At 38.0% G+C, this 23,563-nt stretch overlaps 1 protein-coding gene across 12 annotated transcripts in view; it reads left to right on the top strand.

Moving 5' to 3' along the window:
- LOC111564115 (mitogen-activated protein kinase kinase kinase kinase 4-like) overlaps window positions 1-23,563 on the top strand; it is a 127,980-nt gene that overhangs the window by 66,538 nt on the left and 37,879 nt on the right. For all 12 annotated transcript variants that reach the window (XM_055015025.1, XM_055015027.1, XM_035945327.2 and 9 more), the window contains exons 4-12: window positions 10,395-10,520; window positions 14,510-14,620; window positions 14,901-14,991; window positions 16,370-16,500; window positions 16,832-16,886; window positions 17,295-17,373; window positions 17,483-17,658; window positions 17,849-17,921; window positions 19,865-20,075. In XM_055015025.1, coding sequence (XP_054871000.1) covers window positions 10,395-10,520; window positions 14,510-14,620; window positions 14,901-14,991; window positions 16,370-16,500; window positions 16,832-16,886; window positions 17,295-17,373; window positions 17,483-17,658; window positions 17,849-17,921; window positions 19,865-20,075 — 1,053 coding nt within the window. The remainder of the gene's footprint in view (window positions 1-10,394; window positions 10,521-14,509; window positions 14,621-14,900; window positions 14,992-16,369; window positions 16,501-16,831; window positions 16,887-17,294; window positions 17,374-17,482; window positions 17,659-17,848; window positions 17,922-19,864; window positions 20,076-23,563) is intronic.

The following is a 23,563-nucleotide window of genomic DNA, read 5'->3' as shown; positions in this document are numbered from 1 at the left end:
CAAGCTAACAAATGGCTGTGATCATCTGTCAGGTTTAGTTGTGCGAGATGTCTGCTACAGATAGCAGACCTTTTTTTCTTTTCAGTATCAGAGTATCTGATTTATTGATTTCTGCCAGGTTGTAAAGAGACTTTCATCAAACATAACATAAAATACTAAATGAATACACTGAGTACCTTAGCTTTAAGGCTAAAACATGTCTGTTCTGGCTGCACATAGTTGAATACAGTGTTGAAACAGATGCTTAAGAAGCTTTCGTCTTTGTATATACACTACTGTTCAAAAGTTTGGGGTCACTTAGAAATATCCTTATTTTTGAAAGAATTTTTTTTTCAATGAAGGTAACATTAAATTCATCATGTGTTCAAATCAATGTGTTCTAGTGGTACACTGTTAGCTAATCATGTCGAAGGCTAATTGATGATTAGAAAACTCTTGTGCAATTATGTTAGCGTATGAATAAAAGTGTGAGTTTTCATGGAAAACATGAAATTGCCTGGGTGACCCCAAACTTTTGACTGGTAGTGTATAGGTAGATGTAATGCTGATGTGTGAAACCATTATTTAATTGATTAGACAGGAAAAGAAAAGGCAATGTTTTTGCTAATTGAATATCCTGGAAGACATTTTTCAAGCAAAAACACCAATTTTATGTGTTGTAAGTCTCAGATTTGAGAACTTTTCCTTGTCTTACATTATAGTAAGTTTTATAGCTTGAAAGACCAATTGAGAACATCAACTTGAGCTATCAGTAAGTGTGATGGATATTTTCTGTTGTTAGTTACTAATGATAGCTATAAATCAGCAAATTAAAACCATCTTTAGCTGCAGTCCTACATTTATAGTTGTACATACAACCTCTACAGTATAATGTTGACTTTTGGCTCAGCTTGCTCGATGTGCAGCAACACTTTGCAGAGAAAATGCAACAATTTATTTGCAGGCTCCTCATCTATAATACCTGTAAAACCTCAATTAGATGCATCTTTGCAAAGACATAATTCCAGCTTCTTTTTGGTTTTAATTTGCAACACTTGAACGAAGAGATGCTGACGTTACGGGTCATTGATTTTACGGGATTAGTCTAATTGCTGGTGTTTCAGATTGATCTGTTTGTTTTACTGGATGACGGTTCTTTGGGTGATAACTTTGGTATTTGTTGGTGCAGGTTTTTCAGCAGAGTCGACCGTTTACTTACATCTTTTGAAACCAAAGCAACTCTATTGTGGCGTCTCCACCAACACTGTTAAGTCTTTTTTTATTGGGAGTTGGAAAGTCTGTCCCCGAAGGGCTGCTTTATGACTGATTATATTCTTCATGCAGCATGAATCGGCTGTTGCATTATCAATCAGTGCACCATACAGATAGTGAATCAAAATATTCCTGTAGGGGACAGTTTTTAATTCCTCTATGAATATTTTCTCAATCAACCAGGACTAATGTAAGAGGAGAAGGAGGACAGGCCAGGGTGGAGGAAATGAAACCTCTCAGATAAGGAGAAGAAATCAGTAGCGGAGTGTTTTTTTTTTTTCAGTGAAGGTTCAGCTGGAGTGCAGTAGGATTATAGGAGGAGCTACTGCTGCTGCCTGCTTCTCTCTTCATCTCTCATGCATTTCCCAGCTTCTCTCTATCCTCTCATACATTGATCCTTTTCTGTCATTATACTCTCTTTTCTTTTTGTCACATTTGCTTGTGTTTTCTCCTCTTCGCTTCTCTTTCTGGCATAAATCCTGTCTTTAATCTTCCATTCGTCGCCATCTTTCTTTTCAGCCTACCAGCTCTTGTTTTTTTTTTTTTTGCAAAATGAGAAGAAAAATGAGAGAAATGACAGACCGAGTGAAGTCATCTTCAGCCTTAATAGGAAATTGGAAGGAAAAGGCGAAGATGTAGAGAGAGAATTGTAGCTGCAGCAGTTTTCTGTGTCTTGATAAAAGGCAGCAAGAATCAGGATTCGATGGGGAAGAAATCAATCGTGATAAGTAGGGAAACACCACAGCAAGCATGTTGTTTTTCTACCTTGCTTGGTGAATCAATTGCTTCTCTTGCCATATTTTCCCCCCTTGGTCTCTTGGACTGAAATAGAAACATTAAAATACGTCATTTCTCCGTCTGTCTGTCTGTCTCAACTCCCACTGATCCCAGCCCAGTCAGAAGTGTGAATGAAACAGTGGGAAGGTGTTGAAGGTTCAGGTTTGTCTTGAAGAATGAAGGAAGTTTATTATTTTTTATGTCTAGCCATGTTGAACCAAATTACCCTACACGCTACACATTTAAACACTGGTTATATCTTCCAAAACGCTGTGTTTCTATATTTAAAATCAACTACCGGGTTGTATAAATTACATTATCACTCAGTTTGTTGGTTTGCCCGTGAAAAGTCTAAATTGGATGGATCGCCATGATCCACATAATCACTGTCCCCAGGATTGGATTCTAATAACTTTTTTTTTCCTTCACACAAATCTTGTACAAGGATTTGAAAATAATGCTGCATCACACACTGCAAGAATCAAGCAGCAACGCACCGCATTGTGGGGAGACAGATGGAAAGTGGTGCAACAACTTGTTTAAAAATACTTTGCAATGAGGAAAAACCAAAGCAGGAGGCTAAATGAGGCAGGATGAGAGAATAGTTGGGGAGAAGTGGACAACATGGGTAGTCTGTTCTTCAGAAAGAACTGGATATGAGATCTGCTTTAGTATCTGTAGCTAATGTTAGCCTCAAGCTGCCAGTGCAGAATGTGGCCAACAGTGTTCACTGCTCTTGGTGCCATTATGGTAACATCCTGATTTTAACCCTGAAATATCAAGCATTAATCGAGGCAGCCCTGAAAAGACTGTGAGTTAGTTCAGGGGGTTTAAAACTGGATCTGTAAAGATCTAACATTACCAAATATTTGGGGCCAAACTAGATTTCTGCTCCGATTGCTGTAAAAAAATGAAACCAGGATAAAACTGCTCAAAACTCTTTTGATGTGAGTTCAGTTACAACAAATTTAACAAGGATCTTACAAAGTTACAGCCTTTTTAGCACAAAATTCTCTTTTTGTGCTTCCTTGCTCAGCCACAGTGAAATAATACTAACAAAACAGGCTCTCCAACTTTGGAAAATCTCTGCTTGATTTGTCTGATTCACAAAGCTGAAGCCCCATATTAGCTTCATCTGAAATTTACAGGTTATTTTTGCAAATGTGGACTTCGCTCTGCTTCTTATCCAAAGTAGACGTCTGAGGCAGATGACAGGAACACGGCGAGTGTCTAAAATAACGCCTGTAACGAGTCCCTCCAGGTCTCTGGTCGCCTGTCAGAGACATGTCAACCTCTGCTGGCCTCCGTAGAAGCCAAAGCCTCCCTCCTACTCAGCTTCCATTTTCCATTATGCTCCCATTTTGCGGCCGTCCGCTCCCCTGGGATCGCGGTTCTGTTCGCTCCACTCACATTGTGCGCTGTAATACTTTAACAGCAACATGGCCGCCATCAAGTCTCCCCACCATTTCATGCCCAGGAATGATAATGAGTAGCTTCAGAACGCCTTGTTTTGAAGGACTGGGAGGGAGGAAGAGGTGTAATGATGGGATACGCGAGCACGGGACTGAAGTCATTACAGGAGACAATAATGGAAAGTGATGTTTCAGCGACGGGAGTGTCCGAGATAAATGTGCAGTGTGCAAATAAGATGGAGACAAAGAGACACAGTGGAGAGAGGGTGATGTCATGTTGTAGTTGAAGCAGCTGTATCCTGACTTACAGGTCACCTTCTGCTGCCTCCTCCATCATCTCGGTTTCTCGACTGTGTGAGTCTGTGTTCTATCTGTTGAATCCAAATTATGCTTCCTGACAGGCCGAAGCTTAAGCTGATTGTAGAGCTCAGTATAGAAACCTGCCAACAGCCTCGGGACCAAATGTGTTTCTCAGGTCATAGTTGTGATGATTTGAATGTTAAATGCAGGCAAAGATCTCAGATGGCTGTTTGTGTTTAGACATTCTTCAACAATGATGCATTTCAGAGGTCTGGCTTGTGTTGCTAACCGTCTGAACCCCAAAGCAGTTTCTGGATATTTTGTTGCTCCTGCCATATTTTTACTCACTGTGGGATCTTTTTTTTTACTGCAGTATAAAGTCCTGCACCTCTATGGAACCAGCATAACCGTGACTAGAAGTAGTAAGAATTCATTCTTTTGTGCAGTATGACAACGTTAGAATGCCACAAATCATAACAAGGAGAAAACAAAACATGAATTTATTTGAATATTTATCTTACAAAAAATGAAAAAACCTGAAATCAACATCTACAACGTTTTTCCAAGTGCCCACAAGGGTTACGAATACTGGAAAAAACAGGCTCCATAAAGATATAGATATATAGATATTTTATTTACATTTTTAATTGGACTCCATATTCATGTCCTGTCTACTGTGAAAACACTGCCTGCAGTTCAACCTATTTAACCGCAAAGTTTGGGCACACCTTAGTCCCAAGTGGCTTTCTGGTTATAGTATTTTGTTTTTGGCAAATCTTTAAATTAGACATGTAACATATTTACAATTTTAAGACTATATTTGGTTAAGCTTCCCAACCGAACATTATACAGCCTGCGGTTCAGCCCAGTTTAGCTGAAAAGTATTTACATTTTTGTTACATGACTGTTGGTCACAGCGGAGTCACACAAGACTCCCTGGTTATGCTAAAAATGCTTAATTTTAATTTTTTTATTTAGTTTTTTTTTCACAATTTGCTTAGTTCAAATGGTTTATTTATGACAAATGTTTAAATGTGACTTGTAGAATAAAGGGATTTTGATAAAATATCAAAATTGAAAGTCTGGCAATTCATTCTATTTTTACAATTTCTGGTTCTGATAAATGGTGTGATTTTGACAAAAGTTTTTAAGATAATGTGAAACGTGCTGGTAGGTTTTGGAGTTTAGAGAGTTAAATGAATAAAGGTACAAATAAACAACAGATTTTAAGTACAGTATCAAAAAAAAATTAAGTTTGCATTTGGTATTTATAGTCATCTTGCTTTAAGAGGCAAAACAGTGACTTCTTTTCTTTTCTGGCACCTTTTTCAGGACATCACTGGTTTAGTTTCTACAGGATCCATTTTTAGATTTTTATCCTTTGAGTTTGATGTTTTATCGAGGTGTATGTTTTCTATTGACCATCTGTGCAGCCCAGAACATACAGGAATGCAAGAGTTCTTCTGTTTTGTCAGCTGGGATGCTTCTTCTGTTTGTCTTTTTTAGCTGTTTGTTCATGTCCCGTGGTGGACGATGTGTAAGAATGTTCGTCCTCCTTCACTCTGGCCTCGGTGTCTGTGATTATTCCAAAAATGTTCACGACTGACATTTTGTGGTGCTCCTTTGACCACAGGAGGTGCTGCTGTCGACTGTCTGTCCATCTTTTAGTATCCGGTAGGGTCTCGGTTTGAATTCCAGCTAAATATAATTTACATTTGTAGCTGACCGACTGCCTGGTTGACTGACAGGTCGGCTGGCTCACCTGCTGGGAGGCTGGCTGGATGACTGCTGGGTTTACTGATGGTCTGCTGCTGATGAGTGGATTAACAGAAAGACTTGCTGGCCAGGACTCTGGTTTGCTGGCTTCCTGACTGATTGGTTGGCCGGCTGCCTGGCTGAATGACTGGCTGCCTGGCTGGAGCAGTGACCAACTGGCTGGCTGGCTGACGGTGACTCAAGGGATTGGCTTGACTGTCCGTCTGACCGACTGACCCCGTCATCTTTACATCAGACGAAGCTCCTGCTTAAGTCTTTTAAACAGCTGCAGTAAATTGAAGCAAAAGTAAATAACAAACAAAACTGGCGACGTCTCCTCACGGAAACCTGCTGCTTAGTTTATGAAAAGAATAAACGTAGCATGAATAAGCTGCTGAACTGTCCAAAATAGAGTAAAGTTGCTTTCTGTTTTAGCTGCAGGAAACAGCAGAAAATATAGAACAGTTTAACTCAATTACAGCTTGAAGTGCAGAAATAGTTATAATCTAACAAACCATACGTGCAGTTTTGCTCCAAAATCACACCTCGGCTGAAAATACTCCCTAAATGACTGACAGCATAAAAAATGCATCTTTTAATATAATTCTATACAAGTTCAGCGTTCTGTTGACCAAACATGAGGCTTACTGACTGTTCTGTATTTTGCAGATAGTGAAACTGAGCTGCAGGCTTTTATAGACTTGAAGAGGTCGACAGTGAATGCATCTTTCATCTTTAAATACTGAAGTTTGGCAGAATTGCCCTTTAACCTCTGGGCGTGACTCAGAAATGTCAGCGGAGTCATCGGCTGCTGTTGCTTCTGCAGCTGCAGCACTCGATAAGACGAGTGTGTTTTAGTTAATTCCAGCGCCAACATTTAACACCGATCCTGTAAAGAAAAAAACACACAACTCTTATCCGTTTTGACAACCAGCAGAGTGAGGCAGCTACCTGTAGTGATAAATATAAAGGTTGGATAATGTTTTGGCAGTCATCAAGCAGCATTAACTCCCCAGTCGGATGAAGCGTTTATTACAGATGCATTAAAACCAATGGTTAATGTGCCTCCTACAGTTAAAACTGCACTTATGTAAGTTAACATTCTACAGTCTGACGTCATTTGGCTCCACATTGGATCCTGTTGACAACAATCTTATGTAACTGTTTGCAGTCCTGCTGCGTGATACAGTATCTTGGTTTCAGGATGAAGCTTAAAGTGAGGATTTTTTGTTGAGCACAAAGCTCTGCTTGTGATTGGACTATGCATTTGCTTGGTTAACTGCGGTACAAGGTTTGATCAAAAAGTCCTGGGACTGCATCTATGAAAATCAAAAGCAGAACTGAGTTTAAATAATACCAAAGTATGCTCTCCTTGTGCAACAATATGTCACTCCCAGTGTTGCTGCATCCGATGGCTTGTAACACTCCCTGCAAGTTCTATTCTGTAAACATGTCAAGCACCATGTCAAAACCTTTCAACTTGAATTTCATTTTGGGGATGTGGAAGAAGTCACGAGGAGCCAAGTCTAGTGACAATCCAATAATAACCAAAATGTTGGATTGTTATTCCAATTCAATCCAAAGTTGTTGGATAAAACTTCTTCCAGACCGACATGGGAAAACTATTTCTTTGTAAACATTCACCTAACTGTTCCCACAAAGTTGGAAACACGCTGTTGTCTAAAATACCATCGTAATCAGTAACTGTATAGTTCAACTACAGTCACTAATTAAACGTTAATGGTTAGAAGGTCTAATATTGGAGCAACTTACATTTTCATATCGGAAACCAGTTCTGAATGATACGGAAAGCTCCACAATGCAAGTTCCTTAGTTTTCAAGATGGAAATGCTCATCCATGGCAATGACTGCCCATTTCGCCCAGGATATGTCTTCTAGCATCCTGAAAACAGCATATGGACATAAAAACAGACAATAAACTTCTTCTAAATGTGTATGTGTATAGGGGTGTCTATATAATTTTTAGCTTTACAGTGTATTTTTCTAGAAAAGTCAGGGTTGTTTCTTATAAATTTGAGCAAGTCCGGATTGAATGGAGCCAAAAGTGCATGGACAATGATGAAAGTGTTGTTAGTGGAGCTGCAACATCAGAACTACACAGTGCTTAAATGTCAGCAGCTTTGACATGAGAAGCCAAACAGTTTCCCTCTTGGTTCCTCAGAGCTTTAACTTTGTGGATATAAGATGTTGCTGCAGTTTGCTCAGGAGTTCAGGCTTCAGCTGCTGCTTATCGACCAGCCGTAATAACAAAGAAAGTGTCCTGTCACGCCGGCCCTCGGTTGGGTTCTGAGATCAAACACTGCTGAAGCGAGGCGCTCGCAAATAAATGTCACACAGCTTCAGAGATGTGGTGGTGAGTGAGAAATAATCGCTGGATCTTGTTCCGTGTCTGTCTGGTTTGTACTGTAATATCCTGACAGCCAGAGATGCTGGATTGTTTGGCTCCGTTATCGTTTCAGGTTCAGGCTGGATCTGCATGTTTGTTTGGACTGATATCCGTTTGCTGGACCGGCTTGGACACCGTTTGTTTCCTTGCTTGGCCCCGATTCTTATAAACAGAACGAAAGCCAACAAATAGGGAAAAATCCACAGTTGTGGCTTTGCTGGGTTCCTGCTTTTCTTTTAACACAACAACCTGGTTTCTTTATTTTTATATTTTTCTGTGTCCCACTGAGAGCAGAGCCAGATCTTTAAAGCTAAGAGTGAAAATGAGAGATTGGTTTTTACTAAGCACAGTGAAAGAAGCCTAAATAATATGCAAATGTGTTTTCTGTTACTGCTGTGAAATATGAGTCAACAAAATTTCACTCTGCACACTTTGTACAGGGTTCCTTGATATCCAGCAGTAAATACTGACTTTGTTTTGCTGTTTGTAGTAAAACAACAAAAAGTGATGCTTTAAAGGGTTCAGTACAGTTCTGTAGGTTGATAGATTTGTTAAGTTTTGCTTAATCTATGTAAAAACTGTCATAGCAATTTCCAGGAACTCAAAGTACCATCTTCACATTGTTCTTTTGTTTGGAACTGGAAGATATTTGGCAATTTGACTCCTCAGTAAAACTGTGATGATCGTGATCTTTTAGTTGATGATTAACCCTCTGCACCACTTTCTGGTGTCACATTTTTTCTTCACTGTCATTTTTTTTCTGCAACATAAAGTCCTATACCTCTATGACAACAACACAACCATCACTAGAAGGAGAGAGAACACAAAAATCTTTTTTTGAAGTATAGCAAATATAATTTTATTTTCTTTATAATGCCATAAATCAAAAGAAACAGTAAAGTTGAATTTCTCTGGATGGTAGTTGTTTCCATACTTATCTACCTGTATAAACACTGGCTGCAGTGCAGCCAGAGAGTCCCTGAGTTTTTGTGACATGACTTTAGAGCTGAGTCAGTCGTAGTTTCTCAGCTGTGGCAGAGAAAGAAAAGAATCTGGTTACTGTAAACAATTTTTAGGTAAGACACACTGTATACTATAAGAAGAGAGTGATTTTGATGAGATATCTCAGTTTTTAACTTAGATTTGGATGTTTTTCTCAATGAAAACAAAAGAAAGCTCCACATGCTTAGTTCAAGGACCACTACTGGTGGGCTTTGGGCTTTGGAGGGTTAATAGTCTCACAAATAATTGCAATGAATGATTTTGTTGTCTTTTTGGGTTTTCTTTTATACCTCTGTTAGTTTCAGATTAGTGGTATTTGTGCATATGAACAGCACCATTTTGGCTTAAAACCAAAATGTGTAAACAGCTGTGCAACCATTGTGTTAACGTCAGTAGATTCTTATCAAAATGAAAAAGGGACCTTACTATGAAAGAAAAACAGACAGGCTTTCAATGTTTTGAACATAATTTTCCCCAGTGTGTCTAAGAGACCCACAAAATGTGAAAAAAGACCATCCACTTGTTCTTTCTTTTCTACATAGATTAGAAAATGTGTCTCTGGATAAACTGCTCGGGTTTACAGCCTGTTGCGATGTCAAAACAGGATAAAAAGCCTCTGTGCTCCTGTCTGTTACTAGAATAGATGCAGAAAAGGTGTACCTGAGCGCCTTTTCCTGATACAGATGTGGGCAGCAGCAGCTCAGTGAGATTTACAGCTGCAGACACGGAAACAAGATGTTTGGAATCATTATAAAACCAGAAATGTACAGGAATAGCATGATGAACAATCTGTGGGGCAATGTGAGCTTAAACTTGAAATCTACATTCTGTTAAATGTGGATAAACTTGTTAAAATTGCGTATAATACGGAACTTTTAAATGTACAGTTGGTTCCATTAAACTATAGCAGCAGAAGGAGGCATAAATAGCTTCATCCAGCCATTAATGGAAACTGTTATATGCAAAATGATTGTGGTCATCTCAAATAATTATGATCAGGAGGTTATGTAATAATTCATACAGGTCTACTGCTCAGCTGAGAGTTGTAAATAATGCACAGTAAGATTTTACAGCAATAGGGTTTATTAAAAACACAGTAAAATCATATGGCCGCATATTTCCTAAATCTTGTGGACAAGAGTGGCTTTTTATCGAGGTTTACAAGCACTTACAAGGCTTGGACGAGAGATGAATGTCATTAATAAACAGCTAAAAAAGTGACCAAAGGTGAATATATGTTGGAATTCTGCTGCCTCTGATCATGAAACTCTATATTAGCAGTTTTTTTTCACCTGTCAGAGTGACTTAGTTCAAATTTTCCTGTCTTTCCTGAGAGCCTTCAGCTTAACCAACCTGAAGAAGAAAATGGACTCATATTGTTTGTTTTGATCTACATCATTAGTTCATATAATTGCTTCCCAGTTGTCTCACAGGCAATAACAGTGTGTTAACTCCACAATGATGGGCCTTCCTTTTTCTCTCTCTCTCAGGATGAAGAGGAGGAAATTAAGCTGGAAATCAACATGCTGAAGAAATACTCCCACCACAGAAACATAGCGACTTACTACGGAGCCTTCATCAAGAAAAGTCCACCAGGACACGATGACCAACTCTGGGTGAGTTAAACAATCCCTTAATAATAAGAAAATGTCATGGCAGGAAGTTAAAGTAGGTTGAAACTGAATATAAGTCATTCTTTAGTTAGCACTCCTGGTGTTTTTATGCAGGCCAGTTAAGAGCATTCTACATTTCTATCACTTTGGTCGAAAAGGTTACCAATATAATCACATCTTAGTTCTGGATGACTCATCTAAATATTTATAATTCATCTTTTAATCCTGTCCAGCTGTTGTTTCTAATGATGGGCCTCTAATTTTCCCACAATAAAAGTCCTATTAAGAAAGTTTTTGTCCACTGAAATGCAAAAGGGCTTTTAATTTTACACCGTTATAGAAAGTGTTGCATTTATATTAACAGTGTAATGCAGTAACTTTAACACAGCAAATGGTGGCAGATCAAAACCCAAAGTTTTGAACTAAAATATGGCAAAATATACATATCAAACAGAATTGAATTAGTGGTAAAGGCCTGTCTTTAATACAAATCTGCACCTTTCCAAAGGGAAATAAAAGGTTTTGGTTCCACTATTTGAGGAAATACAGTGAATTAAACTAAACATAAGATGAAAAAAATGTTAAATGAGAACATTTGTAGAGAAATTGAGCAATGAGCAACGGAACAAAGTAGGGCTGATTTTACAATACAGTTGGGACTGTTCCATTTGTAATGAAGTTTTAAATCATCAACAAAACCATCTTCCCTCTAATTAGAGCTGCAAGTTTTGTTCATTTGAATTTACATTTATTAGTTAATTCTGTCAAAATAGATGCGTGGATATTTATATTGCTAAAAGAAAAAGATTTGTTGTGTGGAAAAAACAATTCATTCTTAGATGTTTCACTACGACACACGAAACATGTAATGGGGTTTTTTAAAAAGCAGCTTGGCTTTGTCAGTAGTGATGACAGACAAGAAAGATATTACACATACAATTAACATCTATTTCCATTGCTAATGTGTTGTGTTGTGTTAATCTGATAATTGATTAGTTGTTTGGGTAAAAATTGTCAGGAAAATGGAGAAGAATGTTAGTGTTGTTTTGCCTACAACTCAAGTTGACATCCTCAGATGTCTTATTTTATATCTTATTCCACAGCCCAAAGATATTCAGGTTGCTGTCAGAGAGGGGAAAGAAACAGGAAAATATTAAAATTTCAGAAGCTCAAATCTTGAATTTAATATGCTTGACAATACAGTCAGAAAATATTCAAATTCATGAATTGTAATCAGAGAAATTTAGGCTTTTTTGTGAGCAAAATTATTCAAAATCTTCAACACAATTGATAATTAATTTACTGTTTGACAACTAATTGATCATTCATATCAGTTCTAGTCCACATGCAGGGTTGTTGTTGCTATATTGGGTTTATACAGAGTTAAAGTATTTGCACACCCCGTCTGTCTCACAAACAATGCAAAGTTTCCCTGAACATTACTGCCTGTACAGATCCTCACATTATAGAGGTAATAAAGCAGAGAGCAATATTATACAATCATACAAAAAATCAAAGAAAGGAGAAACAAGACGGTGCAGAGGAAATGAATAAAACAAATGAAACTAACGACAGAGGCAGAGAAAGAAACTAGGAGGTGGAGAATAGCAGCAGCAGCAGCAGCAGCAGCAGAGATTTACAGCAGCTCGTTTGTTAAAGGCAGGATTAGTTGGTTTTATGAGGCTGCAGCTCTGCTGTTCCTCGACAGGACGACTCTCACTGCTCAGCTCAGCCTCTGTTTGTTTTTACAGCTGCTTCCACAGCCCGTTTTTTACAGCCTTCACTGTTACAGCTTCATGCTGGCTGCTTTGTGTTTGTGTCATTTTTATTTTCATGTTCCACTTCAGTCTGCTGGAGAAGACCTCTTAGTGTGTTTGTAAAGTGTCAACATGTAGGAAACAAACCACCACCAGCTTAGAGATCATTAAAAAATAATGCAAATTAGGGGAGGAGCTGCTTGTGTTAAAGTCATATCAGAGGGTAGCGTGTCCTCCTGATATCATGATTACTAGCTGGCAATTGCAATCTCAGAATTGCTTGTTCATATTTTTGTATCCTCTTTAACCCTCTGAACCCCAAAACCCACCAGCTGGTGTGAAAGGAATATAATCTTGAAAAAAAATGACAAAAATGACCAAATTTACTCGAATCACAACTGTAAAAGCGGGAAGAATAGTTACATTTTTAACTTTCTAACCGTCCTTGAATATATCAGGTGAGATGTGCAGCACTGTTTAGAAAATTAGCCAAATTAAACCTTAAAATTGAGATATTTTGTCACTTTACATTTTACATTCAAAATATTGCCAAAAACAAATCTTTTGTTCAAACCAGATTCTGTAAAAAACAAAAAATTCTGTGCTATTCGGCACAACCGAGAAGTCATCAGTGACACAGCTCCAACCAACAGATGACAAAAATTCAGGAGGCTTTGGCTGAACTGCAGGCAGTGTTTTACTCAAGGCAGATGGGTGACAAGTACGAATTACATGAACAGAATAAAAATGTAAGGGGCACCAGTGTTTCCTCTAGGATGTTTTTCAGCAGTGGCGGCAGGCTCTCCGGGGAGCCCCCCCGCTAGCCGCCACCACACACACACACACACACACACACACACACACACACACACACACACACACACACACACACACACACACACACACACACACACACACACACACACACACACACACACACACACACACACACACACAAAAGAGTAGATACTGAGCAAGGTAGTTATCTGTAGTTTACCTTAGTACTCGCTAGTACCTGACACAGTGCAAGACTGCTGTGAAGGTGGAGACATGTGGCGGTGGTGTATTTGCAACTATTTAAAAAAAAAATAAAAATTTTGGAGGAACGGCGGCTAGGATTTCAGTAGCGGCGGCCCGCTGTAGAGTGTAGATGTAGAGTGTAGATGTAAATGTAGAGTGTAGAGTGTAGAGTAGAATGTAGAGGAAACCCTGGGGCACAATATCTATAGTAAGCAGAGTCACAATTTTATCCTGTGGCTTTGAAAAGACTTGAACAAATTTTGTACGTTGATTCCAGGTTTTTTCATTTTTTATGAAATAATCAATACAATTCATTTTCCTTTTTTTATGATTCATGGCATTATAACTTACACTACATTTTTGAGTTCTCTCTACTTTTATTTATGGTTGATTGTCTTTCTATAGAGGTGCAGGAATTTATATTAATAAATTTTAAATAAGAGCCCACAGAGAGGACAAACGTAACAGGAGCAGAAAATGCCCAGAAACCGCTTGGAGTTCAGAGGGTTAAATATAAACTATATTTGTTTGTCATAAAATAATCATTAGTACCCAGTGTTTGAAAATAACATTGCATATTTTAGAGCTGGTACATAGTTCAGTATTGTTTAGTAGAATGACATTATAATCATATTCTGTTGTAATATATTATTTATATTATACAAAAAGCAAATGTCCAAATTAATTAACAACATACGCATGGAAGTTTCTGTTTGAAGAATTTTGTCTGATGTGCAGAATCACCAGTCAGATATTTTAATGACATTATGAAATTATTTTAACCAAACTGCTCAGTGTCAGTCACATATTAAGCTGTATTTGCTTCTTTCCAATTAAATTCTATAAATGTTGGTGTGAAACAGTGATGAGGAAACTCACTTCACATTTGTCAACTCTTCTCTTTTTGACATTAAGACCACATTTCCCAGCAGTCACGTTGCTTTCTGACTCAATCACAGCAGATTAAACATGTTTTTTCCACGGACCTCTCACTTCTGTTACCGTCTAACCAGATGCTCTTAAAGTGCTCCAGCACATTTGCATTCAGACCGAGACTCACAAATGGAAAATGCAAAGTCCAGGCTAATAAACTCTATGATTCTGTCACTTGCTTGGGGTAGTGACACTACAGGAATAATGTGGTGATAGTTTATTGATGGTGAAGGTGATAGTGATTGTTTCTGACCTCTGAATGTGTCTTCTTCTCTCCTCCAGCTGGTGATGGAGTTCTGTGGTGCCGGTTCAATCACAGATCTGGTGAAGAACACCAAAGGAAACTCACTGAAGGAGGACTGGATCGCCTACATCTCCAGAGAGATCCTCAGGGTCGGTCACAGATATTGTTGTCTTGCATGCTGCCAGAAGTACAGATATTATTGTTCCACTGACTACTTTTACAGATATCCTCAAAAACCGTCGACTTCTAATTCATTTTTGTTGTTATACACATCAAAATGTTAAATTATGGCACAAAGCGTACAGAAATCACTTCTGTCTCATGATCCTGTTGCCAATTTCTACTTTTATTTTTCCTCCAGTTGCCAAACAGCTTTGTGAAGCAGCAAACCTATAATATACTGTTTTTTTTTTCTTTTTTTCTCCACAGGGATTAGCTCACTTGCACGCGCATCACGTCATCCATCGTGACATCAAGGGACAAAACGTGCTGCTGACTGAAAATGCTGAGGTCAAACTGGGTAGGAGTTGGTTTGATTTTGCTTTGAGTTGTGGCTTCAGACTGTAAACAGTGAGGTTTGGACGACTGCAGCATCAGATTTGACTCAGCACTCTGCTGGTTTGCCAGCTCGAGCTTTTGCATTTTCAGCGTTGCATTCTAATGTTTCACATGACTGCACAGCTGCAGGGCTGCACTAAAAGTTTTAACAGTCATTTGCAGGCACAACAAAACATACATTCATCTGATCTTATGAACTGATCACGCTACAGATCCTCTTTCATGCAGTTTACCCATTTATAGACGAGCACGTTTTGTTGTGGATGTCGCAGCCGACATTTTAACTTGCCAAATATGAAAATAAAAAGCTCTTGTGTTCTCCAAGCATTTGTATGAATCTTCCACTGATCAATCTAAATTTTATGTATTTAATTATCTACAATTAGATTAGTATTTGTAACCAAGGTACTCTTTGTGACCTTGTTTATTGCTGTCCTGTGACACACACTATGAACCACAATGTCTCCATTGTGGTGACATGAAACCACTCCAGGATTTAGCTAAAAGAGGCGAAACAGAGACTTTCAAGGGAGCAGTAACTTGACCTTTAACACTCAGAGTCCAGAGTCAACAGCGACTTGAGTGTGGTGACGTTGGAGGGAGAGAAAATGTGTAAAAATGTAATTAACATGGGTTATAGAGCAAGTGAAATGCTGGAATCCTTTTACAAAATTTGTCTGCTGTCAAACAGGATCTGGATTGTTGTCTGTGAGCTAATTTTAACCCTTAGAGGTCTTGGCCTGATTTGGATGTTTTTGAATGCTTTTAATTTTGCCTTTATATACCACATAAAAACATGTCTACCATGCCCATCTTTTTTTCCAGCACATCACCTATATGATCTGACTATTATTTTTTTCACACTATATTAACCTATTGGGCCCCAAAGCACAAAAAATATCAAATCCTAATCAAAAAAATATATTTATGGAAATACAAAACACAAACATGCTAAATGCAACATTCTGAATGTTGAAAATGTAAAGATAGGTTGTGAATATGAACATAAAAAAGGCAACATTGATGGAAAATCTAATTATATACAAATATTGCCCTTAAAATGCATGTGTTTCTATAGGTGTCTTCAAAACAGCTTGCATAAAAAATAATGCAGAGAGTGACGTCACTGCTTTGAATTTATAGAGTAAATAGTGCAACATGTAACATAAAAAGGTAAAACTGATAGAAAATCAAACTATACACAAATTCTTTCCTTAAGCTTCTCCTGTACAGTGTCTGTAAGTGGACTTTGCATCACTTACATGAGTCCAAATGCTTGAACGCATGACTGGACGCTGTTTAGAACCACTAATGATGGGTTTTACTTGTGTTTTCTTCAGTGGACTTCGGTGTGAGCGCTCAGCTGGACCGGACGGTGGGTCGGAGGAACACTTTCATCGGGACGCCATATTGGATGGCTCCAGAGGTCATCGCCTGTGATGAGAACCCTGATGCCACCTACGACTACAGGGTGAGGACAGAAGCTGGATCTGTTTTCATTTATTAGTAGGTTACATGTCACAGAATGAATTTAAGACCAATTGGAACCGTGTTGTATTATGAATGCCCAAAACCAAACTTATTTTTGCTGTAAAGTGCAATAGGTTAAAAAAAAATCTTTTATTTAGTAGTCTGCAAGTTTGTGGTTCCAAAAACTGGCATGTCCTCAATTTAGGGGGTTTGCAGGAATGTGAAAGCTTAAGAAACCACTGCTCACACTACTCCTTGATTGCAATAGACACACAAATAAGAGAAACATTCACTTAAACAAGCCTTAACTAATCTCATCTTCCGTTCTCCAGAGTGACCTGTGGTCTTGTGGAATCACGGCTATAGAGATGGCTGAGGGAGCACCACGTAAGTACTTATAAAACATAAAAGAATTGAAATAATAAGTTTAAGAAACTGGTATAAATATTGTAGAATCATAATATTACAACTTCTGCTTTGTCTGGTGTATTTTTGCCACTGGTTTCTTCAAATTTGGAGTCAAATCTAGTGTTTTACAGCACAAAATAAAAAAGGTGCATTTTTCTACAACTTCTGCAAATAAAATTGAAACTTTTACAGTTCATTATGATGGCAGATATGTGGAAAAGTACAAAACAGGCAAATAGATGCTCACTATTGACTTTCCATTTAACCTTTTCATCTCCATTTGGAAGGTATGATAAATGCACAAAATAATCTGTTTAAAATATATGATTTTATCATGTTTTTAGTCTCACTGATCTCTTCTCTGTGTTGTTTTTTTCCTTACTACAGCTCTGTGTGACATGCATCCAATGAGAGCCCTCTTCCTCATTCCTAGAAACCCCCCTCCTCGACTCAAGTCCAAAAAATGGTGAGGCACATTTTCCACTATTATCCTCTCTTTCAAAATTATCCCTTATAATCATAAACCGGCTTGTGGTTGAATATGTAAAGTAACTCACATTTCCCTGCCCCACCAGGTCGAAGAAGTTCTTCAGCTTCATCGAGGGCTGCCTGGTGAAGAACTACACCCAGCGTCCTCCCACCGAGCAGCTGCTCAAACACCCCTTCATCAGGGACCAACCCAACGAGAGGCAGGTCCGCATCCAGCTCAAAGACCACATCGACCGAACCAAGAAGAAGAGGGGAGAGAAGGGTGAGTCCAGGAGGGAGATCTGTCTGTTTGAAAGGAAAACTCGAATGCTATATCGAATCCTATAAAAAGAAACAGAAGAATCCAGCATTTATTACCATCAAAACATTTATTGATTAAAGCTGTTATCGATTTATGTTGAGTTTAATATTTCAGGTATGGCTGTTAAATTATTTTCCTTTAATATCCACAGATGAGACGGAGTATGAATACAGTGGTAGCGAAGAAGAGGAGGAAGAAGCATCTGAGCAAGAAGGAGAACCGAGGTAACAACAAAGTGTTACATTTCATTTTAAACAGTATTGCAGTTTTCAGTGCAGAGTTTTTCTATCGAGCTAATATACATCTTGTCACATGCCACTACAAACAAGCCAAACATCATGTAGTAGCTTCCCCTACTACTGGAAACTAATCATCTTTTGATAGACAAACCACAATGTTAACATAATCATGTGCATAATAATTATGTTTGAATTGCAGCACCTGAATACTTTTATCTACTTCCCATTAATTTTTTTTTCTACTATATCATTTTGTTCTTGTAAGTATACATTTTGCACTGTTACTGTTTTATTCTCTGTAGATACATTCTTCACGCTATTCTTATACTCAATACTTTTATTATTTTTTACATTTTTTGCACTTTAAAAGGAGAGCCATATGATAGTATTGCACTTGTGCAATGGTAATAAAGGCACTTATTTTCATATAACGATGCTTAAGACATCTTAGTGATGACTTCTTGTCAACATGTTGACATCCTGCCTCATGCTTACTCAGTACTAATTACTACATTATTACTTTAATACTCATAGGTTGGACCACACCCATCTTCAAACTCATTCTGCATTTTTGTCTCAGCTACACACCTGTAAAGTTTTATGAGTCTGGCTTGTAAAGTTGTGACGTTATCGTGTTGACAAAATCTGTCCACAGACACACATTTAAACACCTGCCAAAGTAGTCCAAGCAGCTTTTATATCAGTTCCTGTAACAGGTGTCTCCTGGATCACAGTTTCCCCCAATGACACACAATTAGTCAGACTCATGAGGTGAAAATAAGTGTGTATGGTAATAAAATAATGCATTCATGCGCATTTTATTGAAATAGTTTAGAAAAAGAGAAAATACCGTAGATATGTACTTGAGTGTTTTTCTCACTGTATTTATGTCCCAGGCTTAAAAATGCGGCATTATGATTTTTACCAAATTGACAACAAACTCTCACTATCTCAAATTAGGAAGTCACTAAGAAAAATTTCATGACAATTTCTTCAAACAACTTATGTGTTAGTTTCTCCAGACTTAAACAAAAGGAACTCTTCACACATTTTTTACATGAGGCCGGTGTGCAGGAGCCAAAAGATTCTTCCTCACACCGTCTAACTTGTAAAATTACATTTACTAGCGTGACGTTTTGGTGTGAGACGTTCTGACTGAATCTTTTGAGTTTATCCTGGGTGACACACCAGCTTTAACCTCTTTCTGTTTCCTGCATACAGCTCCATTGTTAACACCCTGTCACCATTATTGTATATTTTATATACAAATTACTGCACATTTTAGAGGCTTTCTTTGAGGTTTGCAGATGGTGCAGACATTGTGAGGGTCCTAGGAAATAATGAAACATGTCACTGCCCTGTTATTGATGATTTTTAACAACGGTGTGATGAGACCTTTTTGCAGCTGGATTTATTCAAAACAAACAACATGATTATTGTTTTTAGAACTGAAGCTCAAACACATTAAGGGCCAGAAGGAGAAGTGTGTGATTGATAGCAGATTGGGCTTGGTGTTGTGTAAAAAGGAATGAAAGCATCTAAACTGTGCAAGTCAATTGACATAATGTTAACTTATATAAAACCTCGATGAAACGAAAACACACACCTGCAGAAACACAGTCAGCAGCTTTGTCAGAAACAGTGAGAAAATAATAGGAAACCAACAAAGAAGCCTTCAATTTTGAGTTTGAACTGTCACTGATCTCCCTCATATGTGTTTCTTGTCAGTGTTATCAGATTATCAAACAGTCGCCGAAGACCCTTTTAAAGTTCTGAAATCTGGCTCTTATGCCAGATGGCTCATATGAGATCTTAATAAAGCCTGAACTGGATGTACTGATGCAAAGATGCATTTATTGATTGAATCTTTTGAGTTCCTCCAGGTTGACACAGCAGCTTTATAACCTCTTATTATTTCCTCCATTCAGCTCCATAGTCAACGTGCCCGGCGAGTCGACTTTGCGCCGCGACTTCATCCGGCTGCAGCAGGAGAACAAGGAGCGTTCAGAGGCTCTGCGCCGCCAGCAGCTCCTGCAGGAGCAGCAGCTCCGCGAGCAGGAGGAGTACAAGCGCCAACTACTGGCCGAGAGGCAGAAACGAATTGAGCAGCAGAAGGAGCAGAGGAGGCGGCTGGAGGAGGTGAGCAGCACCGAGTCATAAATTACCTTTCACGCTTTTTATAGCTTATGATAACTTTTTATTCTCCCAGTTAACTGCTGAGATCTGAGGGTGTGGTGAAATTACTGCAACACAATCCTGCAGGGCAACGCAACAAAACAGTAATATTTAAACACTTGAGAAATTAAATAGAGGTGGTCATTAAAGTTATTGCCCAACTATTGTAATAGTCTGTCAGGTGGGAGTATTCCCATTAGAGTCCAAATGCAGAGGATATTTTTTTTGTTTACGTCTATTTAAACTTCCATACATTCATTTAGTTAGGATTTTGCACAAAAAAGTTAAAGTAGACTTGCTGAACCATCTAAACTTCAAGCAGATTCTGGGCCTTTTTTTGGCTCCTGTCACATATTTACTCCCTATGGGTTCATTTTCACTGCAGTATAAAGTCCTGCATCTCTATGGAAACAGCAGAAACATTGCTAGAAGTTAAGGGAACAAAATGTATTCTGTTACGTATGACAGAGTTATATTTGCCATAATTTCTAAAAGAAAGAAAAACCGTAAGTTGATTTTTTTTTTTTTAATCAAAAATTTAATTAAAACATTTATTTTACCAAAATGAACAAAAAACATGACTCGACATACTGTAGATATTTTACTGCTTTTCGTTTGTTTCAATACTTGTCTCCTATCTGCTCTGTATAAATACAGCCTGCAGTTTATCCCAGTTCAGCTGAAAAATCTCTAATTTTTTGTCACGCCACTGCTGAACACTCTTGACTTCACAGTTGCATTGAGGAACACAGAATTTTATTTTATTTTTTTACAGAATCTGGTTGGAGAAAATGGTTCATTTTTGGCTTTATTTAACAGATTAAGTTTAGAGACAGAAAGGAAAGTATGGGAGAAGCATGGAGGAAGACCTGCAGCAAAGGGCCGTGAGCTGGAATTGAACACATGCCGCTGCGTCGGGGAATCATGGCCCTGTTTATGGGTCACCTGCTCAACCAGCTGAGCTATCTGGGCGCCTAATTTTTGGATAATTTTTAAATAAGGCTCATAGAATAAAATTATTTTGATGAAATATCACAATTTAAAACCTAGATTTTGTCAATTTTACCAACAGAACAGCAGGTCACAGATGAGTAGTTGGAAGGTTGGAAATCCATAGATTCTGTTTAACAGTTTCTGCTTCTGATAAATACTTTAATTTTTGTTTCTTTTTAAACCTAGCATGTCTTTCAAACCCACCAGTTAGTTTTGGGTTCAAATTACTCATGAAATTGCCATTAAGAGTTGCCTTGTCTCATCTCTGCAGTTAGAATGACTAAATATTTGTAAAATCTGTTTTCAGTAAAGCCTTAAACTGCAAAATTAAAATCAGGTTGCAACTTAAACTGCCTAAATAGACACCTGTTTAACAGAGAACCATGTCTCCATTTTGCTTATAGAACCAGAAAACACTGTAACCTTAATAAATGTGGCACTGAAGCATCTGGAATGTAGTAACACATGTGCTGTGCTGCTATCGATAGATTATTCATCTGCATTTAATACCATACAACCCCATTTATTAGCAGATGAATTAATTACAAATTCTGGCCTTGATCCAGGGTTTTCTGGCTCTGAATGGACATTTTGGGGATGAATACACACAACGGTAAACGTGATCAGTCTGCATACAGTGAAGGCAATGAATCTGTGGTGACTACTTGACAGAAATATATGCATTTTCTTTCTGTTTTTGCCCATTTGATAAACAAAAATATCTATTATGCTTGAGTAAATGAAGCCCCAGTTAACAAGACTGGTTTAACAGTTGAATCACTATTTTTATTCCTAATTCTTAGCATCTGGCGCTGATGATTTTCCTTTGGTGTTGGCTATTCCCTCTTACTGGGGCACCAAAAATTCTTCCATGCATGAAAAAACCTCTGATCTCCACTTAGTATGCTGTATTTTAGACTTTTTAAGTAAAAGAACTCTCTCAGCTCCCACTGACAACATCCACAGGCTCAAATCAAGTGCCCTATCTCCATTATTATACATTTTATATACAAATTATTGCACAAGAAAACATAAAAACATGGTGTCCTTTAAGTTTGCAGATGATGCAGACATTGTGAGTGTCCTGGAAATTACTAAAACGTGTCACAGCTCAGTATTTGATGATTTTTTTAAAGTTATATGATGATGCCTGTTTGCAGCTGAAGGTATCGGAAAAACAAAAGACATAACTATTGATGTTTGGGCTGAAGCTCAGACACATTAAGAGCCAGAAGGTGGAGTGTGTGGTTGATATCAGATCGAGCTTTTTGTTGTTGTTTTGTTGTTTTGAGATGGCAGCGTCTAAACTGTCTCTAAACTGAGATAATTTTAATGTAGACAGGAACTTGATGAAATTACTTTATAAATCCTACAAAAACGCAATCAGCAGCTTTGTCAGAAACTGGAAGAATAGAGTAGGAAACCAACTAAGAAAGCTGTCTGATCTGTTTCACAGAAATGTTCAGTGTTGAGTTTAAACTGTCAGTGATCATCCTCAAATATGTGTTTTCTTTCCAGTTTAATCAGATTATTAAATGGTCACATAGGAACCTTTTAAAGTTTTAAAATCTGGCTGTTATGTAGAAACCAAATCGCTCATATGAGATCTTAATAAAACCTGAACTGAACTAAAGAGTAAATGTATTATTCATTATTTAGGCATCACAGGATCCTCCCAGCAATTACACTGAATGTTTGAATAGCACTAAAAATAAGCCTATTGCAGCGAAAGTCTTGAGTTATTAATGAAGTTTTGTACACGCATCCTCAACGAGGAGGAGATTCTTCTTTGAGACTGAATGTCACCGTTTCTACAATACTGAGAAGCGTAACATGAAATTCTGTTGTGTTTTGTAGATTTTTAGTTGTTGTCTTCTGTATTCATCCCATTTGAAATACTAGCAGGCTGAAATAAGTGGTAGGAAAAAGGAAATGCATCACTGTGGATAGATGTGTGACTTAGCTACTGTACAGCTGCTGTACTCTGATGAAGTGAGGAAAAAGCCTTTAAATCGGTGTTTGTAGTACAAACTGTTTGTCTCTACGTGTGTGAAATATGCTTCAAGTTGCACAGTGGCATCAGATGCTAAACCTTATCATGGCAATCGTGTCCAAACTATTGCTCAATGGATTAGTGGAGTAATTAATTATTTCATTGACAAAGCTTTAATCAGCAACAGTTGCGAGTTTCTTTAAATAATTCCAAGTCAGTTGCCATGCAAAACTGCAAAAGCACTCACTATGATAAATATAAGAATATTCAGCAAAACTGAATATTCTTATATTTATCATAGTGAGTGCTTTTCTTCATGATTTTGGGGCATTATTTTGACTATTAGTCTGTGAATTTGGGCTTTGAATTAAACAATTAATTGGTAAATTGCAATGCAAACCTCCATAAGCTAGTGATTTATGAACTTTGGCATCAGCTGCAGCTCCAATATCCAAGACTGTAGATA

The sequence above is a fragment of the Amphiprion ocellaris genome, chromosome 11, assembly GCF_022539595.1.
Source record: "Amphiprion ocellaris isolate individual 3 ecotype Okinawa chromosome 11, ASM2253959v1, whole genome shotgun sequence".
NCBI lineage: Eukaryota > Metazoa > Chordata > Actinopteri > Pomacentridae > Amphiprion > Amphiprion ocellaris.
This window is presented reverse-complemented; position numbering and strand designations above follow the sequence as displayed.